The sequence below is a fragment of the Erpetoichthys calabaricus genome, chromosome 9 (assembly GCF_900747795.2).
Source record: "Erpetoichthys calabaricus chromosome 9, fErpCal1.3, whole genome shotgun sequence".
NCBI lineage: Eukaryota > Metazoa > Chordata > Cladistia > Polypteriformes > Polypteridae > Erpetoichthys > Erpetoichthys calabaricus.
This window is the reverse complement of record NC_041402.2, coordinates 42,154,838-42,178,100: the sequence shown is the minus strand read 5'-3', so window position 1 is coordinate 42,178,100 and position 23,263 is coordinate 42,154,838. Positions and strand designations below refer to the sequence as shown.

Sequence of the window (23,263 nt, the reverse complement as noted above, 5' to 3'; positions counted from 1 at the left end):
TTCAAGGCTTTGTGCTCATTTAATAAAGCTATTTTTTTGCAGTTGAAATTCTTTTATTATTATTATTATGTTGACATCAGTTCAAAACATGAAGATAAAGGGTGTTGCTTTTTGGCTTGCATGTCTAAAACGATTTTCCAGAAACTGCAAAATGTGAGAAGTGTCTTTGCATTTTATTTTATAGTGGCTCAAAACCCCAAAATAGTAAGCAGATACAATGTATGTTAGGGCTATTTTGCTTTCAAGCAGTGAGAACCACAGTTGCATGAGAAAATCGAAACAGATTCGGCTTTCTCTAAAGAGAGACAGTATGATCAACATCTATGTATATGTGGGTATTTCTGAACCTACCCATTTCTGACTGCTGACCATTTGACCTTTTGCTGCAGTCATCTTCTTTAGTTATTGAGGAGATAGCAATGACTATGTCTAAGATGGAAAATGAATAGAGTTTAGACTTCGTTACACTTGATACAACATAGTCTTTTCGATGTGAGTTTTTCATGAAGTAGCATTTAGTTTTTTCTGTTTTTTTAATGCAAAATAATTTGATTAATGCATTTGTAACCTAAATGTAGGAAATTCTTATTTATTTTTTGTCAAAAAATACATTTGGCAGTACTAATATTAACCTTGAACATTTAGAATTCTAGCAGGGAATTTTTAAGGCAAAACATCTTATAATTGGTGAACAAGTAAATATTCAGCAACTGAATATCTTCAGAGGCCAGTAACTAAAATCAAAAACTGTAACAGCTGCTATGTTAATATAGACACTCCGCTTCACTATAAATTCACCAATGAACACCACTAACGAAAGTTCCTAGTTTTTTAAACTGTTGTACGTAATATCACTGTTCAATTTTAGTAGTTGGAATAAACCAACATGATCACTTAATGATGATAATATATTGCAGAAAGGAAAGCAAAGAAAAATGATCAATAATTCAGATGTTCATCATTCAAATACTATACAGAATCTTTAGCACAGTTGCTCCAGAAATGTTTCTAAAGTAACCAGATTTCTCTTAAAGACTGCATGCTAGTTGTACACAAAAGCTTCTCATTATCATTAATGTCACAGTTTCTGTTTACATATTTAATTTATATTGTTAAACAAAATTATAATTGCATTAACAAGTACAGTTATTTACATTAATTATTCTTTTATATGATATGCTTTTGTTTTATAATTCTTCAAGGTCATAGAGCGACTCAAGTTGGTCCCACTCAGCCAGGACAGTGTGGAAGAAAGAGTGAATGCTTTTAAAAATTTCAGTGATGAGGTAAAGTTTAAGTAAAACCATATGTGATATTTTTGAATTAGTTTGTTTTGTAAATTATTCATTTTTGATTTCATACTAATTTCTTAGTACAGTTGGTGAATATGAATATAAAATAGTGATTTGGTAACTCTCCAAATATGGCTGTATATGTGTTCACACAACAGGTGAATGTCTGTATTTCCAAAGTGTTAACATGTTGTGACAAAGTAATTTGTACAAAAACAAGTCTGGGAAATTTTATGTCACTTTTTTGTTTTTATTTTGTTCTCAAAGTGAATAAAAATGTTGATGTTTTTGAATACAGATTCGTCATAACCTTTCAGAAGTTCTACTTGCCACTATGAATATTCTGTATACTCAATATAAGAAATTAAGAGGAACAACAGCTACTCCAGCAAGGACTCCAAGAGCAGTGGAAGATAGAGAGACAGTAAGTTCAGAATTTTAATTAAAGTGAGTAGATGCCTTAAGCCAATACAACATACTGCTGACAGATTTTTTGTAGTTATTTACTCATTTCATGTTTATGATCTCTGGAGAGACTAGTAGAGCCCACACCAAGGTATAGCAAAGATTACTTCAATTAATTCCTTCAGGCCTTTGCACCAAGTCCAGTTCACAGATTATAAAATTTGCTAAGGTATCCATTGTCATTCCTTTAAAACTTTTTCTGCATTAGAGATGCCAGAAGCAATATGTGATTTTTGTATCAATAGGAAAACATAACCCTGCTTATTTCTGTTAAACAAATACAATAAAAATCTGATACTGACATTTTTGTTTTATAGGTAAATTACAGTTGTGAACCTCTACTTCTTTGCAAAACTTGAAAGAACATGCTTAACAAAGCTCTTGTTTTTTTTCCTTCTGTAGCAACTGCGAAGCCAAGCACGTGCTCTGATAACCTTTGCAGGGATGATTCCTTACCGCATGGCAGGAGACACAAATGCTCGACTTGTACAAATGGAGGTGCTCATGAACTGAAGCAGTAGCCTACAGGAGACTTACAAATTCCTTAGGTTAAAGACAGCCATCTACATTTGTCAATTTTTTATTTGTATTTTCACTTGGTTGAAATAAAATACCTTTAGTTTACATTTATAATTTATTTTGTTTGTTTCATTTTTTCATTTTTTGTGTTTTTAATTTTATGTTCTAAGTTATTTTTGTTGGTGTAGGTAGACTGAACATCCATAAAATATATTTACCTTACAGTTGAATAGAAACTCAGACCATGATTCATTGGTTTGATTTTATGCACCATTACTCTCATAATTATTTTAGCATAGTGCTTGCCTTCGGGTTTAATTTATAGTGAAAATCAAAGGGATATACGCCCTTATTGAAATTTCAGCTTTTGTTGAGGCTCTGTTTTGACTACAGCAGTAAGTAAGTCTGGATATGTCTTTATCAACTTAACAAGTCCTTCATTTTACAATATTCTCTCATACCACATTGCAGAAGCTCAATCAACTTGCTAAAAGATATCCTGTGTAGAACCCTCCTTAGACAACTCCTCACATTTTCCAAAGAACTGCAGTCTGGGCTCTGAATTGACTAACTACTCTAGAATATTTATTGTTCTCTTTGAAGCAATTGGTTGTTTGATTTAGTTGTGTGCTTTAGGTCATTGTCATGAGGAAGTGTAATGAGAAATCAAGCAAAATTACACATTTTTTACATAATGAAGTGTGAAATTCTTCTTCAGCCTTTTGCCAACATGCTGCAGGTTTTGTCCCAGAATATCTTGATATTTAGAGGTATTCATTTTCCTCTTTATCCTGGCCAGAAGCTTTGTCCCTTCTAAACAGAAGCAGCCTCAAACTGTTCTGTTGGCCCCTCTGCTACTGCAGCCCATGGTTTACATTAGTAATGTGTTTAGGATGGTGAACCACGCTAGCACTAAAAATATCTTTTAGAATCCCAGCCAAAATATTCTTGACTTCATCAGCCCATAAAAAATTTCCCATATTGGTTTGAGAGACTAAATGTGGCCTCTTACTCCACCCCTAAATTTATGGAAAATATGCAAAATAGTTGTCATTGACTTTTTGGTAGCATCTTTGATGAGGTCTTCTTTTTTTTCTGGGTTATCAGTTTTTTCCTGTGATGTAATAACTCCTCCAGTATCTAATGATAAACCTCACCATGTTTAATAATACAGGTTATGTTTTTGTATTGTTATTATATCCGTTTTCTGAAAGCAGTAACCATTTTTGATTTTGTTAACTCAGCGTAGATCATAATTATGCAGTCAAGAAACCTTACTGAAAAATCTTTCAGAAACAGCTGATTTTATTTAAAGGCAATCAGAATTGTTGCATGCAATGTCAAGCGAACCCACATTACATTTATAAAGAATTTGCAGTGTGTGATTAGTTAAATGGGAACACAGCTAAAGAATTCTGATTATGGAGTGTACCCTTTAAATGGACTGATGTATTGTTTCCTATAAATTATGTGTTTTTAACTTAAATATTTTCAGTGATAAGATCTCAATAAAAATGAAAAGGTTTTGATATATCTTGACATTTTTCAGGCTTTATACAACAAAAAGCTGAAATTTAAATAAGGGTGTGTAGACATTTAGATTCCGCTGTTAGCAGAATTTGTGTCTAATTTACTTTTCCTAGGAGCCTGATGATATCTGAACTTGATGTAATGTTTAAGGGTGTGTCTGGGTTTGAGGTATATTGGCAAGTTTCCAACTTTAGACTTCAAGTACTGGGCCATTCAGCATCCACCAAAGGACAAAAAAATGTCTTTTTGGCAATTGTTTTAAAATGGAATGAAAATGGGGTGAGTAGATTCAGAATCATTCAGGTAGTCAATGACTGAGATTGTATTTAATTTTAGATAATTTTATTTCATATATTATATGTAGGGAAAGTACCCTTTAATTTTTTTTATTTAAATATTTTTAATCTAAATGTTAGGTGCTCTTACACTAATATTCCCTTCATATTTACATCTGAATTCACACAGTAAAAATGGTCTGCCATGAGTAGCTTTTTAAACATACTGCGATTGTACAGTATAATTATATATGTATAGGCATATCAGGCATAAATATTAAAATTTAAACCTCCAGGGGGCACTCAAATGCCTTTTTGTTACACATGTAAATAATTTACAAATTTTAAATGCTGGAAGGGATGAATTTGGACACTCATAATTACAATATAGTTATGCTAAAATTAATTAGAACATAAGAAAAAAAACAGTTTAATCTATCAAGTTTGTTTATTTAGCTGATAGCTAAGCTGGTCCAATATCTCATCCAGACACTTAATAATACATAACGACTAGTTTATCTTTGGTAATATAATCCAGCATAAGTGATTGTACGTTTGTAAGATAGTTGTGACCTTGACAACATGTTATCCTGAGCTGTAGACTTAAATATTTTTATTTTTCAATTCCTTAATTTGTAATTCATTTCATGCACTGATTTTGTATGTTTTCTTGATGTATGTGTTGAACTTTTATTACTTAAGACTTCAAATCCACTTGTTCACATCATCCAGCAGTGGGGTTAAATGTCAAAGAACAGACAAATATAAATATGAAAAGCCCAACCAAAGGTCCTTATGAAAGTGCGGTCTTATATTATTTTGTAACATATACAAATAATATTCCGTGTTTCAAGTCAAGTACTGAAAATAGATACATTTTGTATGTAATCTGGACTGGTCTTTTATGGTAAGCTTGCTTTATATCTTTATTAATTCTTGATATTTTAATGTCGTAAATAAATTATGCAGTTTAGTTATTTCAAATCATGTTTATTTTAATATATGCCTATAGGAAAGTGCTACTATTATTCAGTGAGTCATAGTGCACTCGACAGCTATAAGCATCCTGTGTATAGGATATAAGCGTATTACCTATTTTTTAATCTTTCTAATGGTTAGATTAGCAGTTAGATTGGTAAAGTATGTGGAAAATCCATTTAAAATTAGTTAAATTGACTTCTAAAGCAATTTTGGTTAGCTTCTTAATGCTTGTTTTTTATCTGATACAAATGTTTTGGTTTTTAACATTTAACGCATAGGAAGGGTTCATCTTTGCAAAGCAATTTTCTTTTTAAATGTTGCCTTTTTATACATATATCTCTTTGTTTTTACATATTTAGAGACCAGACTTTACAGAGTGTCTTATTTCAATTTAAGTAAAAACACATTACAATATTAATATGAATGACTTTTGAGAGACAATTTTAATGATCATTAAGGTCCTTTCTGTCAGGGCTTATGTACTCTCCCATTGAAGACATTTCCAAAGTTATCAGATTTTGATGGCAATATAATTATTTCAGGGTTTTTTTTGGTACTAGGGTGTTGTACCGTGTTAGCCATTATGAATGTAGAGAAAAGCCAAGCCAAATGACACCTTTTATTGGCTAACTAGAAAGATTACAATATGCAAGCTTTCGAGGCAACTCAGGCCCCTTCTTACATCTTGCCTGAAGAAGGGGCCTGAGTTGCCTCGAAAGCTTGCATATTGTAATCTTTCTAGTTAGCCAATAAAAGGGTTTTTTTTTAAATTTTATTTCTGTTAACTTGATACAGGTTTACTGATCTAGGCCTACAACTGTTTCAAACCTGCTTAATCTAATTTATTTCCACAGGTGGCTGGAATCTATTCCAGCAGCAATGGACAAGGCGGGTACCAGTCAATTGCAGGGCACACTCATGCAAACAAATACTTGCACCAGCTGCATTTTGAAATTAGTAGTTAACCTAGCAGGCATGTCTTTGGGGATGTCGATGGATGATGAGCATACCCATCAGAGACCTATGTACACATGGGGTGAATGAGCAAGTGCCATGTGTAGTTCTTTTGTCCCATGTTTTATTGACAAAACTGGACTGGATGCTATGTCCATTTTTTTTTTTAAAGTCCAGGTTTGCATTTTCCCAATTGTGAATGTTTTTGTATATCTGGTGTTTGAATAATTCATTAAACAATAAACAGAAATTTTACTGATATATTTTCTAACCCATCTCCACTTTGTCCTATGTTCTTGTGCAGGCAGGCATAGGCCAGGATGTTGGCTTAAAGGAATTTCCAGTTTAATTAATAATGGATGATTTCTTTTGACATTTCATACGGGTCTCTGTATCTCATAATCACCCACTAACCATTTAGTTCCGAAATGTATGCAGTCCATTTGTCAATAAACAGCTTATATCATTGGCAGTCGATTTTTTTTAATTGCTTGCATATATTTTAAAAGACTACCAAAAATGTCAGATAGGGTAAAAATTCTGAGGTCTTTTAAACTTGAAATTTTTATATTTTAAAAATAAACATTTTCCCCTTGTTCTAATTCTATTTGTATTCTTCTTTCAGATATATAAATGTAAAACGTTCATAGTTGTTTTCTTTTTTATGTTTTAATACCAAGGGAAAAGTGGGGTGTTTTTTTTATACAAAGTCAGGAACTCAAAAAGAAATCTTAATGGTTGTAAATTTAGGCACAAAGCCCGTTTTCTTACCTTTTATTAAAGAATTTACTTTACTTCTCCTTTAACTTTTGCATAATTCACATGTAAATGTATTGGTTCTCTGACAACCTATAAGGTACATGTAGCTAGTTTTATTTTTTGTTTAGTGGTTAAAATTTTCTTAAATAATGCTACAGTAGTGTAATTTTCTTGCTCTGTTAAAGATGTTTGAAATTTGACATTTAATATTATTTCTTTACTAATCTGAATTTTAGGTAACAGTTTTTCCTATGCTTTCTTCCATATACATGGCATATATCTACATCTGCACATTACATTTTCTGCATCTTCTAGAATTTGCACTTTTCGGCACTGAGCACTTGCTGTTCTCTTATGTACGTTTTTATTAACTTCAAACATCTAAAATTGTTTAGTATCCCACATCACCTCACTATTTTTTGGTACTCAGGCTTTCTTGTTATTTCCTACATCTTTCTTGATTAGTTTATGGAAATTCTCTTTATTTAGGTTGCTTCTTTTTTAAAGTTACTTCTACTTCAAACTTTACTTTCTTCATTCTTTATCACTTTTTAGGTACTTTTGATTTTTATGTGTTTATGGTTGTTTTCAGCTGGTTTGAGTGAATGTATACAATATATAAATGCAATGAGACTTTTTATTGCTATTTGGTATGTGTAACCTGCTAGATGAATTAATAAGCATTTCAACACAGAGAAGATATTTAGGATCTGACTAATTTGAACAGTATGTTAAAAAAGAAATGATGCAGTGTTCTGTGAGTTGTATTGTCACGCATGATTTAAAATGGTTGACTGCCAGGCAGGTCAAAGAATACATTAGTCCCTGTGAAATCTCCAATGTAATTGCTTGTTGTTTTGCAAGACTCTGATAACAGAAAATGTGTGTTGTTGCTGAAATGGCTGTTATCCAGGTAAGTAAGTTACTGTTGCTTACATTTCATCTCCCTCTTCAGCTCCCTCCTCAGATTTATTTTTTTTTTATCTAACATTCTTTACATCCACTTCATCCATTTTTCTGAATTTGCCTATTTCCATTCAGGGTCACTGGAAAACAGTGTCTGTCTTTGGGTGCAAGACAGAAACCAGTTTGTAAGACTGATTGGGGGGGGAAATCATTAAATATAATTAATGCGTATACAAATATATTGTGTTTAATATTCTTATTAAAAAGTATCTGGAAGAGAGATTGGGACAGTTCAGCTGTTAGCTAAACAACACATCTAATGGACTGAATGGTCTCCTCGTCAAATTTCTTATGTTATTAATAATAACACCTTGTTCAACAACAACATATGTGGAGGGACAATTCTGTTTTCAATGATTTAATATCCAACTGAGATGTTTTACTTAATTTTATGCTTCAATATGACATTGCTGTTTTTCTTCAAGAAGTATTTTAAAAAGGTCATTTTCTCTTTACACAATTGCATGCAAGAAATTAGGTTTCTTTTATACATTATTGGTAGGTAATATCTAATGATGATTTAGGACTTGTACCTCCAGCAATTATTTTAGACGATGGATTTCTCTTGAGAGGATAGCGCTTTACTTCCTAAAGGTAACATTTCTAATTAAAATTTTAGACGGAAAAACAATCAATTTTTAAGACATCGAGTCACAGGCAAACATAATAGCACTTAAAAACAGAGCCCAACATGCATTTTATAATACCTTCCATTAGGAATGGGACTGAAGGGCTTTCAAAGCTTGTCAGTAACATCCATCTGTTTTCTGAATGACTTTTGGTTGACTCCTAATCGGTGGAGACTGTGTTAGATTGGTGAAGAACAGAAAAAAGTTTTAGTATTCCTTCTGACCAATTCTTCTCTCTCAGTCACACTTGTATACCTAAATAACTATAATTGTTTTTTTTATAAAGAAGCTGAGAAAATATGAGTAATAAGGTATTGTTCAAAAAAGAGGAAGCTTTAGGCATTTGTTGTACAAATGATCACTAAAGTATAATGTATATCTGCAAAGCACATTTAGCCTGATTGTTGTAAGCAATTCTAATTCTACACTTTGCCATACCAACAAATGCTGAATTCTTCCTTACAGTTCAACTATTACACAATGTCCGCCAGTTTCAAGTGTGTCTTTAATTTTCGTTGCCTGTTGCATGGCGATCAAAATTAAAACTCTGACTTGGTATTTCCAGTTCATGAAGTGGCCCATGTTGTGATGCAGAATTATCAAAGTGTCTGTTATTCCTGTGTGTCGCTTCTTGATACTTTTACAGGGAACAGGGTCAACATGTAATTTAGGAAATTTTAAAAAATTGCACTGGAATCAAAATGGGTTTCAAGTATTCTGTCTCAATTAAGCAACTTTTAAAGAGCTGTCAAAAAAAAATCTTGGGTATGTTCACGTTATTTCAATCTTTCCAATGGGACATTTAATGCTCAGAAAGTGAGATATTGAGAAAATGATGTATAGTACGATGGTATGCTTTTGTGCGGTGTATGTTACATATTCACTAAAACAAATCTAATAATTCAAAAAAAGAAAGCTTAAATTATTGGAAAATTTGGACCTCCAACTTTGATTTTTGCTTTACTTAGAACTGCTGTAATGTTTGCATTTTCTTCACCTTCTAAGCCAGTGCTGGCCCAAGACCACCTTATCAGCCATATGTATGTGTGATGTACTGAGGTCCAATGCGGTTTATGGTGTCTGGTATTGTTGCAACAGCTGGTGTTGTGAATCAGGCCGACGAAACACACTTCCTAAAATCCGGCTATTTCATAACACCAGGGTTGCATCGTACCACAAGCTTCGAGACCAAAAGCAATGGTTAATGGCGCCTCTGTGAAGACTCTACACCTTCAACAAACAAGTGACTTTTTATCATCAGCTTGACTTAACTGTCATTGTCTTTAAGTTTCCTGTCTGATATGCTGTTATCTATTATAATATGACCAGAAATTGTGTGCCTGTTATCTGAGCACTTTATTTATGAAGATAAAATTAAAATAATAGCAATAAAAAGTTTTCTGTTTGTCTAATCTCCTAAGTCATCAGTTTATTTTCATCAAGCTATTCAATTTCTAAACCAAGTTAAGGGCGCTGGAGACCTTCCGGAGATTATCAGACAAAAGGCATGAACCATGTCTGGTTGGACTGACTGTCCATCACAAGGCACACTCACCCATGTAGCATTGCAAGAAGGCTTGAGAGGAAACCCATAAATTTTGGGGCCAAAATTTAAACCCAGTAGCACCATGACAGAGTAATGTGATTATAATAACATGTCAAATGTAACCATGGAGGAGTACAATCTCAGAAATCAGCACACACCTAGCACACAATATTAATGGACATGAATTAATAGGATCTATTTATCTTAATCAGTTTGAAGTCACTTTGTTGTACAGTGTATGTATCCAAGTCTGTATCTTGTGTATGTACACTATGTATTTAGTAAAATTTGTAAACCAATTGTGGCACTCTGAGCATAAACTCATTCAAACTGAAATAGAGATACAACCATTGATGGACACAAGGGGAACTTGTACATGTACTGGACAGATTCATCCATCCATCCATTTTCCAACCCGCTGAATCCGAACACAGGGTCACGGGGGTCTGCTGGAGCCAATCCCAGCCAACACAGGGCACAAGGCAGGAAACAATCCTGGGCAGGGTGCCAACCCACCGCAGGACACACACAAACACACCCAGCACACACTAGGGCCAATTTAGAATCGCCAATCCACCTAACCTGCATGTCTTTGGAATGTGGGAGGAAACCGGAGCGTCCGGAGGAAACCCACGCAGACACGGGGAGAACATGCAAACTCCACGCAGGGAGGACCCGGGAAGCGAACCCAGGTCCCCAGATCTCCCAACTGCGAGGCAGCAGCGCTACCCACTGCGCCACCGTGCCGCCCTACTGGACAGATTTTAAACAGTAAATGTTGGAATGCTACAAATGTAGAACAGCTGCAGTATGAAAAAAATAACACCAGGTATGTGACAATAGTGAGAGACGAGGCAACACAAAGAAGCTGTGATATGTTTTCATATCTAGTTGAAACTACCTCAAAATCATTCACATTCAAATGTCAAATAAAGTTGTTTATGTATGTGCTTAAAGATGGGCATTTAGAGCTTGTAGAGTTGAAATAGTTACTACTAACTAGACTGTCAGTCCTGGTGTGTCCAAATAGCTTTTTGTTCAAGTAGTGAGCATTTGTGTACACCATAAAAGGCACATTATGAAATAATTTTCTCACATATTGGCAAGGTACTGTACATGATTTTCTTTATAATAAAATTTGGAATTTCAGCAACTAGCTTTGGAGTTTCAAGTCCAATTCCTAGGTGTCTGAGTCACACTGCCATTCATTTAATATTTCTGAACGTAGTTGCCTCCTTTTTTTCCCCCTTGGTTGCTAGTCCTTCGGACTTTTGAAGCTTCAACACTTCCACTATTCAAGGTTAGCCGTCTGCCACCTTATCACCTGTGCATTGACAGTGAGTCAGTCGAGCTATTGGCGTGTGCCGAGCTGGACAAGTTAATGAAATACAAATGCCTTTTAATGTTAATTCAGGGCATCTCAAGTGAACTGGAACTTCCTTTCCAGTTCACAATAAAGTTCTTTCTCCGGGCAATGACTTCATCACATTTTGTACAACGTTCATTTAGTGCTTCTTACTGATAAGGATTTAAATTGGAACTGCCAAAACAGTTTATTCCTAAAGAGTGCCAAAAGACATACAGTACATAATGTATTGTTCAGATTGTGTAATCCTGTTGCTACATAGAATTGTTCATTGCACATTTGTCAGTTCTTGGTGATTTGAGAATGTTTTTCTTATTTAAAACTCTTATTTTATTTGTCTTATCAGCTTAAGAATAATTGTGTAACACTTTTACCTTGAAAAGACTTCTGTAAGAATTGCCAATTTTTAACCAATCTGTAAATTTGTATTGTTTTCAGATCATGTAAAATGTGGTTTTACACACACTAATTGTTTTCAGCCCTGTGCTTTGTCTGTCCACCATTATAAATGTAATTTCTACATTTTCTAGGATGTGGGTTCTGGTTCTACCCAGCAAGCTGACTGATCAAAACACTACTTGAGCTTCAGAATAATCAAACTAAGCTAAAAAAACAAAAAAAACTCCCCTTCTGTGCCCTAAAGGCTAACTACTGTTAGGTTCAAGCATATAAAGATTCTTCCAAGATAACCTTCCATGGTAGCTGAAAGGTAATTTGAGGATTTTGGCACATTCCCGTTTAAAGATGGAAATCCCTGCCATGTCTTCACTCTGTCAGACTGGCATTTGCTTTGAGGTTCCCAATGGTAGAATATGAATGGCTTGTGCACACAAGCTGGGGAGCATATCTAAGAAAGTGGACTTTTTTCTGTTATTATTTTGAAAGGGTCTAGTAAATTTTATTACGCTTCTGACCATTTTCTTTCTTACTGATTGCTACACAATGAAGGAGTCCACCTTGGATAGAATGGACACTCAAGCACATATCCACTGTGGGACGGGCTAGAGATGGTAGACATGAAGTGAAAATGCACAGTTCACATAGGTGGCACAACAGCAACTGAACCAGCAGGGAGTTACACCTCCAAATTGACCAGTCGAATGTTACAATTATTGACTTTGTTCTATGTACCATATAGGCTTCTAAAGTTTTGATTTGTTGTGTAGACAATCGAATGTAATGTAATCAAATATTAGGTTGATGTTTTAGATATTACTAGTGTTTAACTAAAAAAAATTTAAAAAAAAACTTTGTGTGGGTCATAAAAGGAGACTTAACAAGTTAGTCTAAACTTTTACGGGTCCCTGAAATACTGAGCAATGCTACATATTACTCTTTTATGTATAACCATCTCTCCAAGAGAGAAAGTCGGGTCGCCTTTTGGCGTCATCAAAAGCGCGTGCGAAGATCGCCAATTGTGCTCCATACTTATCAATATGAATCTCCAAAAAAAAAAAAAAATCTTCCAGAGGAAACAGTAATACTTGAGCCCCTTTTAAAAGTCCAGAACCCATTCCTGCTCACCAACTCAAATTAGCTTTGAGTAATGCGGGACAGACTTTCTTGTATAGGCAACATTAGACTTTACAGTAAAACCATCTGCACACGCCTTTTCCCTTTGTGTACGTGTGTCCTTCTTTGGGTTGCCCAACTTTCCTCCCACAACCACAAAGATATGTGTGCAATCACCTGGCCATTCTATGCTGACCTCGTGTGAGTGCATAACTGACCCTGCGCCTCGTCCGTCGGTGCTTCATATCGTGAGCCTGAACAGACCCTTTTCGCCAGCGGTCAACGGATTGGAGAGTTTTATGCTATCATGGAGCCCCACATTCTTAGACTTCCGTCTCCGGATCGATTAGTAATGCGCGTTTAAAGGTAGATTCATTAAATACCCTAAATTGCAGTAGTTACTGGTTTTATCCTGTGCACCCGAAAGCATTCTTGTGACTTATTTTTATAACGGGGCTATCTTACTTTAGATCTCCAACATATAATAATTAACGCGCTCACGAGGCGGAAGACATGGTGGCGTTGTGTGGCCAGAGGCTAAGCGGGGGAGCACAGTTGCACGGCGGAGTATATAAAATACTCGCTGTATTAAAAAAACAAACCGTATAATTAAAGCCCTCAGTCATCCTCCACAGTCGCTTTTCTCACTCCTTCCTACAGCACAACTGGTACTCTGACTAGAAAATCCAGGGACAATTGCCATCCATTGGTAGGACGATTGCTGGATAGCCAATCATTCATCCATCAATCTACTTTCAAATCCGCTTATTCCAAAGCAGGACTGCGGGGAAGACGGGACCTATCCCAGCAAGTATCCAGTGCAAGGCAGGAACAATCCATGGACAAAACGCCGGATTATCGCAGGATGAACACACACACAGACACACACACACGGACCAATTGCCAATCCCCCTAATCTGCAGGTCTTTGGACTGATGGAGGAAACCAGGCAATTAAAATATATTGTAACATAAGAAAATTTACTGTATGAAAATACGTACTGATAAATATTTCTATATTTTTTACGTTATTATATTTGGTTAACGGTTCTGAGACATGCAAGTACAAATTTCATTACACCATCTACCCATGACAATAAACTTGACGTGACTTGAAATAAGTGTTCATTTTTAGATTTGCATTTCTGGATTGGAAAACAAATCGGGAAACTCACATTTTATGTATTATTTATGAAGAAATGCCTTGTTTTACCTGAAATGCATTAGATGATGAAGTGTTATAATTAAAATATAAGTAATTGAAGTACATGGACTATAAGCCTTGTTTGCGAGTATTTTCCAGACTTTAAATTGTTTAACTTTCTAGGCTGGGAGCGTTTCTTCTAATTCCTCATAATCCAGTCTTTCTGATAGTTCATTTTCAACGGGGATCATAGGTGATACATTCAGTCTCCTGACTAGTTATTCTTAAAGACTCGCCGAAATAAAAGTGTCCCAAGGCGATTTAACTATTCAGAATATATATATATATATATATATATATATATATATATATATATATATATATATATATATATATATATATATATATTTTAATTGTATGGTAGGCTGCCTAGCAGGAAACTAACAGATTAAGAAAACCTGAAGAAAATTAAGAGCCATCAGTGTTTCACAAATCTGTTACCATCTATTCATGGTTATTTACTGTATGGAGCCCGTTATGGATCCAAATAAATAGTTTTTTTTTTCTAGAACCTTCATGTGGAAGGGCTTTTTGGGAACTAAAAATTGTTCCCGTATGGCATTGCATTTAAGTACCACTGTGGCACCTTTATTTTTAAGGGTGTGGGGTGAATGGCTAGAGATGGCTGGTGTATCTTCTGTTCCTTTATGTGGTAATTTTACTGGGTGGTGTATATGCACCTCACCTCCATATCAATCACATACCATAAATGTCATTCAAGGTCTATACAGGGTCCTATTGAGCCAAACTCAACTGTTGTCTGCAAGGCAAAAATAAGAAAAGAAAACCTGAGTAGGGAAATAAGCATGTCTGGTACTCTGTCAGTAAGATACTACATTTGTTCTGCAGGTAATTTAACTACCGTGTGGCGTACATTATTCACATTGCATTTTTCATCCTCCCTTCACAGAAAATAATGTTGTGAGTGAACATATTACATGTGTTTTTGCAGAAAAGTAAATGTCAGTGTTGAAAAATTAATTTGTTTTAAATGAACTTGGTCACTTCTGGCAGCATTTGCAGCTCACAATAGTTAGACAGTTGTTAGTAATAATCACACCACGACAATAAATTCTAAAGAAGTGATAGTTTTTCCAAAATAACACGTCCACTACTTAAGGTCCATGTCCCTTCCCTGGGTTATTCTTTGGAAGTTGATGACTCTGCAATATGTGACAATAGCGTACACATGCATTATATGTGCTAGTGGCTTGACTAGTTACACTGAAAAGAGATCATTCTTTATGAAAAAGAGAAAAATGTACCTTAACTTTTAATTGTTTAGCACATGTTTTTATCCAAAGTGGCATACAAAACAGTCAACATAATTGAGTACACATCAGTTTGGGAAACTGTTTCGGAACACACGTCACATTTACCTAAAGATAGGACATGTGTTTATTCTAATTACATATGTTTGCCCATATTAAACAGCCAAAAATTAGGGAAAAGCATAACTACACAATTTTTTTCTTATAAGGAAATGCTTTAAAATTAGTCAACTTGTTTGGGAAACCATCCCTCTAGAAGTGCTACATTTAAATAACAAAGCCAATGTTGGCCATAGGCATCTTTGTGCATTCTGTTTTTTATCAGTATGCTGCTGCTGGAGTGAATTTCCCCTTGGGATTAATAAAGTATCTATCTATCTATCTATCTATCTATCTATCTATCTATCTATCTATCTATCTATCTATCTATCTATCTATCTATCTATCTATCTATCTATCTATCTATCTATCTAACCAACCTTGACAGGCTAATGGTGTAACTGTATGTTAAATAATGGGAGTCTGAATTTGTTATGTTAGATTGCTTTCATTGTAGAAATCATCAATATAGTCCTTCTTTCATCATCCATAAACTTCAGAAAGAATCACACTGCCATTTAAGTGTTTAGCACTTCAAATATATTAAAATTCTCTCTTATACACAACCGAATCCCACTGCCTTTCCACTCCTACGTCTTTGTAAAATAATGTTACCTCTTCTGGTCACTCATCCCAAACACAGGTTTTCTGTTATCATTGTAGTGTTTAACTTGTATGTTGCTACACGGCTTCACTGAACTGGATCTGGCACTAAAATAAAGAATTTTTGAGTTTCTCATTGTCTAATTCTCTCTTATTCCATTTGGTTTCTGTTTTTGCTCCTGTTTACTGATATTAGCTGTCTGCTCCACGCCATGTCCTCCTATCAAATGTATGTTAACAGATTCATTTACTCAACTTGAGGAAATGAGGGGACAGTAAAGCCTTCATAATGTCATGATTTGTCTGTATTAATCAACATGCATTTGTTCGCTCTTATTGTGTATTTAACTTAATCTTCTTCTACTTCTTTCGGCTGCTCCCAATAGGGGTTGCCACAGCGGATCACCTTCCATATCTTTCTGTCCTCTGCATCTTGCTCTGTTACACCCATCACCTGCATATCCTCTCTCACCACATCCATAAACCTTTGCTTAAGCCTTCCTCTTTTCCTCTTCCCTGGCAGCTCTATTCTTAGCATCCTTCTCCCAATATACCCAGCATCTCTCCTCTGCACATGTCCAAACCAATGCAATCTCGCCTCTCTGACTTTGTCTCCCAACCGACCAACTTGAGCTGACCCTCTAATGTATTCATTTCTAATCCTCTCCATCCTCGTCACACCCAGTGCGAATCTTAGCATGTTTAACTCCCTAACCCTAACCCTAACCTCCAGCTCTATCTCCTGCTTTCTGGTCAGTGCCACCATCTCCAACCCATATAACAGCTGGTCTCACTACCGTCCTGTAGACCTTCCGTTTCACTCTTGCTGATACGCATCTGTCACAAATAACTCCTGACACTCTTCTCCACCCATTCCACCCTGCCTGCACTCTTTTTCAGCTCTCTTCCACAATCCCCATTATTCTGTACTGTTGATCCCAAGTATTTAAACTTGTCCACCTTCGCCAACTCTACTCCCTGCATCCATACCATTCCACTGACCTCCCTCGCATTTATACACATGTATTCTGTCTTGTTCCTACTGACCTTCATTCCTCTCCTCTCTAGAGCATGTCTCCACCTCTCCAGGGTCTCCTCAACTGCTCCCTACTATCGCTACAGATCACAGTGTCATCAGCAAACATCATAGTTCATGGGGACTCCTCTCTAATTTTGTCTGTCAACCTGTCCATCACCATTGCAAATAAGAAAGGGCTCAGAGCAGATCCCTGATGTAATCCCACCTCCAACTTGAATGTATCCGTCACTCCTACCGCAGACCTCACCACTGTCACACTGCCCTTGTTCATATCCTGTACAGTGATCCCTCGCTATATCGCGCTTCGCCTTTCGCGGCTTCACTCCATCGCGGATTTTATATGTAAGCATATTTAAATATATATCGCGGATTTTTTGCTGGTTCGTGGATTTCTGCGGACAATGGGTCTTTTAATTTCTGGTACATGCTTCCTCAGTTGGTTTGCCCAGTTGATTTCATACAAGGGACGCTATTGGCAGATGGCTGAGAAGCTAGATTGCTTACTTTTCTCTCTCTCTTGCGCTGACTATCTGTGATCCTGACGTATGGGGATTGAGCAGGGGGGCTGTTCGCACACCTAGACAATATGGACGCTCGTCTAAAAATGCTGAAAGATTATCTTCACGTTGCTATCTTTTGTGCAGCTGCTTCCTGAAACGACATGCTGCACGGTGCTTCGCATACTTAAAAGCTCGAAGGGCACGTATTGATTTTTGACTGAAAAACAAACTCTGTCTCTCTCTCTCTCTCTCTCTCCCTGCTCCTGACGGAGGGGGTGTGAGCTGCCGCCTTCAACAGCTTTGTGCCGCGGTGCTTCGCATACTTAAAAGCCAAACAGCCCTATTGATTTGTTTGCTTTCTCTGTCTTTATGACAGTCACTGCTCCTGACGCACACTCCTTTGAAGAGGAAGATATGTTTGCATTCTTTTAATTGTGAGACAGAACTGTCATCTCTGTCTTGTCATGGAGCACAGTTTAAACTTTTGAAAAAGAGACAAATGTTTGTTTGCAGGGTTTGAATAACGTTCCTGTCTCTCTACAACCTCCTGTGTTTCTGCGCAAATCTGTGACCCAAGCATGACAATATAAAAATAACCATATAAACATATGGTTTCTACTTCGCGGATTTTCTTATTTCGCGGGTGGCTCTGGAACGCAACCCCCGCGATGGAGGAGGGATTACTGTATAACTCTTACATACTTCTCTGCCACTCCCGACTTCCTCATACAATACTACAACTCCTCTCAAGGCACCCTGTCATATACTTTCTCCAGGTCCACAAAGATGCAATGCAACTCCTTCTGGCCTTCTCTGAACTTCTCCATCAACATCCTCAGAGCAAACATCGCATCTGTGGTGCTCTTTCTTAGCATGAAACCATACTGCTGCTCACTAATCATCACCTCACTTCTTAACCTAACTTCCACTATTCTTTCCCATAACTTCATGCTGTGGCTCATGAATTTTATTCCCATGTAGTTACTGCAGTCCTGCACATCCCCCTTATTCTTAAATATTGACACTAGTACACTTCTTCTCCACTCCTCAGGCATCCTCTTACTTTCCAAGATTCCATTAAACAATCTGGCTAAAAACTCCACTGCCATCTCTCCTAAACACCTCCATGCTTCCATAGGTATGTCATCTGGACCAACGACCTTTCCATTTTTCATCTTCTTCATAGCTGTCCTTACTTCCTCCTTGCTAATCCATTGCACTTCCTGATTCACTATCTCCACATCATCCAACCTCTTCTCTCACTCGTTCTCTTCATTCATCAGCCTCTCAAAGCACTCTTTCTATCTGCTCAACACACTCTCCTCGCTTGTGACTACATTTCCATCTTTATCCTTTATCACCCTAACCTGCTGCACATCTTTCCCAGCTCAGTCCCTATGTCTAGCCAATCGGTACAGGTCCTTTTCTCTCTAACCTCTCATACAACTCATCATAAGCCTTTTCTTTAGCCTTCGCCACCTCTCTCTTCACCTTGTGCCTTATCTCCTTGTACTCTTATCTACGTTCTGCATCTCTCTGACTATCCCACTTCTTCTTTGCCATCCTCTTCCTCTGTATACTCTCCTGTATTTCCTCATTCCACAACCAGGTTTCCCTTTCCTCCTTCCTCTTTCCAGATATCACGCCAAGCACCCTTCTTGCTGTCACCCTTACTACATCTGCTGTAGTTTCCCAGCTGTCTGGTAACTCTTCACTGCCTCCCAGTGCCTGTCTCACCTCCTCCCTAAACTCAAACTTGCAGTCTTCCTTTTTCAACTTCCACCATTTGATCCTTGGCTCTGCCCTCACTCACTTCCTCTTCTTGATCCCCAACATCATCCTACAGTCCACCATCCTATGCTGCTTAACTACACTTTACCCTACCACCACTTTGCAGTCTTCAATCTCCTTCAGATTGACTCTTCTGCATAGGATGTAATCTACCTATGTGAATCTTCCTCCACTCTTGTACGTCACCCTATGTTCCTCCCTCTTCTTAAAATACGCATTCACCACAGCCATGTCTATCCTTTTGGCAAAATCCACTATCCTCTGACACCTCTTCATTCCTCTCCTTGACACCATACCTACCCATCACCTCGTCGTCTCCACTATTCCCTTCACCAACATGCCCACTGAAATCCACTCCAATTACCACTTTCTGTCCCTTGGGTACACTGTTCATCACTTCATCCAACTCACTCCAAAAATCTTCTTTCTCACCCATTGCACACCCAACTTGCAGTGCATATACACTAACAACATTCATCATCACACCTCCAATTTCCAGCTTCATAATAATTACTTTGCCTGACACTCTTTTCACCTCCAAAACACTCTTGACATACTGTTCCTTCAGAATAATTCCTACCCCATTTCTCCTCCCATCCACACCATGATAGAACAATTGGAATCCACCTCCAGTCCACCTGGCCTTACTCCCCTTACCATTTAGTCTCTGGCACGCACAATATATCAACCTTTCTTCTCTCCATCATATCTGTTAACTCTCTCCCCTTACCAGTCAAACTGCCATCATTCAAAGTTCCTACCCTCAGTTCCACTCTCTTTACTTTCCTCCTCTCCTCCTGCCTCTGGACATGTCTCCCCCTCTTCTTGTCCTTCGGTATTTAACTTAATACAAGTGTTTATATACATTAATCCATCCATCCATCCATTATCCAACCTGCTATATCCTAAATACAGGGTCACGGGGGTCTGCTGGAGCCAATCCCAGCCAACACAGGGAGCAAGGCAGGAAACAAACCCCGGGCAGGGCGCCAGCCCACTGTAGATATACATTAATGTTGTAAGAAATGTATTGTGAATGTATTATTATTTTAAACTGGTGCAAGTGAAGCGGAACTCAGTGAAGAGCACTATGCACAGATAATTTGAAATGAATTCCTTCATATATGGCAGGAGTATTAACATCAGAATTCCAAATGCTACAATTTATTTGTTAAAGCAAAACCTGTTATACTCCTGACTACTACTTGGAAAGCTCCTCCATGGCAGTCAATTATGTCAAAGATATTCCTCTAACCTCATCCTAGGAAGTTACCGAGGGGACCCCAAATGCTTGTGAGGGTCTACTAATTTAAGATGTTGGACAGCAACTTACACCTCAACAGGATAGCTACACAATGTGTCAGTAACGCAAGTGTATGTTAAGGAGGCTAAGAAGTGTTAATGTTTCCTCCAGTGTCCTGCAGATTTAGGGACACAAAGAAAGCATAATGACCATCTTGGACCTGAATTACAGTATGAATCTATATGGACACCAAGAGGGAAAGGACAGAAATAACCTGTTCACTGCCAGCTTCTCATCTACATCAATGTTTGGGGCTATATGACCAGTTTGGTACAAAGGCAAAAAAGAAAGCAGCCAAGATTACAGAGGACCCCACACACCTTCTTCCCTCCCTATATCTACAATTTAGAACAGAAATAGAGGCTTTATCTCTCATGTAGTCATTCCTGCTTGAGAAGATGAATATGGCACAACACTAAAAAAATCAGTATTCAGCAACAAAAATTGTAATGGCATAAGCATGTTTAAAAAAAAGATGATACAATACAATACTTTAGTGTGTCTTTAACCTGCATGTATTGTGTCTATACTGTAAATGTGCAGTATGTATACAGTATATTACTGCTCATTGCTGTTTTATGTGATTATCTAGAATAAAGTAAACGTATTTTTGGATAAGAAAAATAGTTGTGTGATAGATAGATAGATAGATAGATAGATAGATAGATAGATAGATAGATAGATAGATAGATAGATAGATAGATAGATAGATACTTTATTAATCCCAAGGGGAAATTCACAATATTATAGTTATCTATCTATCTATCTATCTATCTGAGAGTGAAACATTTAAGACCTTGTCCTCAAACAGAAGCATTATTACAAATTGTCCCTAGATTGTCCATCTACCAAGAGTCATCAGCCATTACCTGGATTTACGAAGCCTTTCATGATTCTACATACTATTTGAGAAAAGGTAAAGGACTATCCAAACTTGTGCAAATATTCATGACTACTAAGAATTCTATTTAAAATATTTTTTTACAATTATTGCCATCAATATGTATTGCCTTCAAATTCATGCACTTATTGGTGAATGTCCACACATCTATTTTATGGGTGCCTAGCGCTAAGCCGACAAGGATGCCATTCCTTCTCAGAGCACAATCTCATACACAAACTCACTGATTCTCGGGTAATGAACACCTCACATAACCGAACCTACTTCATCATGAGAGGGAAGAATCATAAATGCCCGATGAAAACCCCACACTAACACTGTGAACACCTCACATAACCGAACCTACTTCATCATGAGAGGGAAGAATCATAAATGCCCGATGAAAACCCCACACTAACACTGGGAGAAGCAAGTGACCTTTCCACACTGGCGGTGACCCAGACGATCAGTCAGTTGCCCACTCAAGTTTATGCACGTTATTTGTCAGGAGTTCAAAGTGCAAAATCCTTGTATGTGAACAAACTTTGAGAAATACGGTTTTAAGAAATGATACTTTGAAAATATTAACATCTATATCAGAGGTTCTCAGTGTCGGTCCTGGGTGACTGCAGGTTTTTGTTCCAACCAGCTTCTATTTTTAATTGGACTCCTGGGCTAATTAAGTGAACTGTTATTTGTCAAATTCTGTGTTTTGGGAAGAATGTAGAAATTAGAAAACTAAGTTTGGTATATTAAAATGTACCAAGCAGTTACATTGGAATAATGTATTTTGTTTTCTTTTTAACAATATTTTCATCTTGATTTTCATTCTGTTTTTTGCAGAGTGTTCTAATTGTTTAATTAATTCATTATTTTCTAATTAGTGGGTCTAACGCTGAAGTAGTTGCAGCCTTGTTGTTTGCCTGGCTGTCTGCTCCGCTGGTTGTCATTATTAGGATACAATGAAGGGAGCAAACTGCACAGAGAAAGGGCAAAATAGAATGAAATCAACAAAAGGTTAAGCATTTAAATCTCTAGCAGAAATATTCCTAAATGCCTTATAAATGTAAAACATGCTACGGTGCTTTCTTAATGAAGAATAAGTGAAGAGAAAAAAAATGTCTGCTAATTAATTGAGCTCAATGTTATCAGATGTTGTCACTGATTAGGAATCTGGTTGGCACAAAAACCTGAAGCTACAGTGGGTCCCCAGGACCGACATTGAGAACCCCTGATCTATATAGTGATGGACGAGCCGTGTAGTGGAAAAAGCGACTTAAAGAAAAGCAGATGGATATTGTATGAATACATACACAAACGCGTTTTGTAATTAAAGGCGTAGAGCGCAAAAAAAAAAAAAAAAATTAAACCGGTGAGCACAGAAGTACTATGTGTGAGTACATGCGTGTGCTGCATACTTGTTTGTGTGTCTGGGTGCTCTCGTGCGTGGTCCGTATACGCCCGGCACTGGTCACGTTGCGGTTCCGTAAACAGTGCAGTGGTTAGGGCTACTGTGGAGCTGTTCGTCCTGTAGGAAGATCTGACCAAACCGTTTTCGTTTTATATTTAGTGCACGTTTACTCGCAAATTGTGGTACAATGATTAACATCTACAGTAAAATATCATTTAAGACAACTCTCATTTTACATAAATATTTTACCCAAATTAATTCTAACGATGATTCAGTTCGGATCACATAGCGGTAATACTATTAGACATACTGAACGGTGTATCGTGCGATGAAGCGTGGTGTCCAGTCCGTAAGTTGTTTCGGCTTTTC

General features: G+C 36.9%; 1 protein-coding gene across 5 annotated transcripts in view; it reads left to right on the top strand.

The window, feature by feature from the left end:
- The window catches only part of nup93 (nucleoporin 93), a 77,464-nt gene extending 75,074 nt beyond the window's left edge, over positions 1-2,390 (top strand). For all 5 annotated transcript variants that reach the window (XM_028809374.1, XM_028809373.1, XM_028809375.2 and 2 more), the window contains 3 exons: positions 1,203-1,286; positions 1,591-1,716; positions 2,160-2,390. In XM_028809374.1, coding sequence (XP_028665207.1) covers positions 1,203-1,286; positions 1,591-1,716; positions 2,160-2,270 — 321 coding nt within the window. In that variant the 3' untranslated portion in view covers positions 2,271-2,390. The remainder of the gene's footprint in view (positions 1-1,202; positions 1,287-1,590; positions 1,717-2,159) is intronic.
- Positions 2,391-23,263: the final 20,873 nt, after the last annotated feature.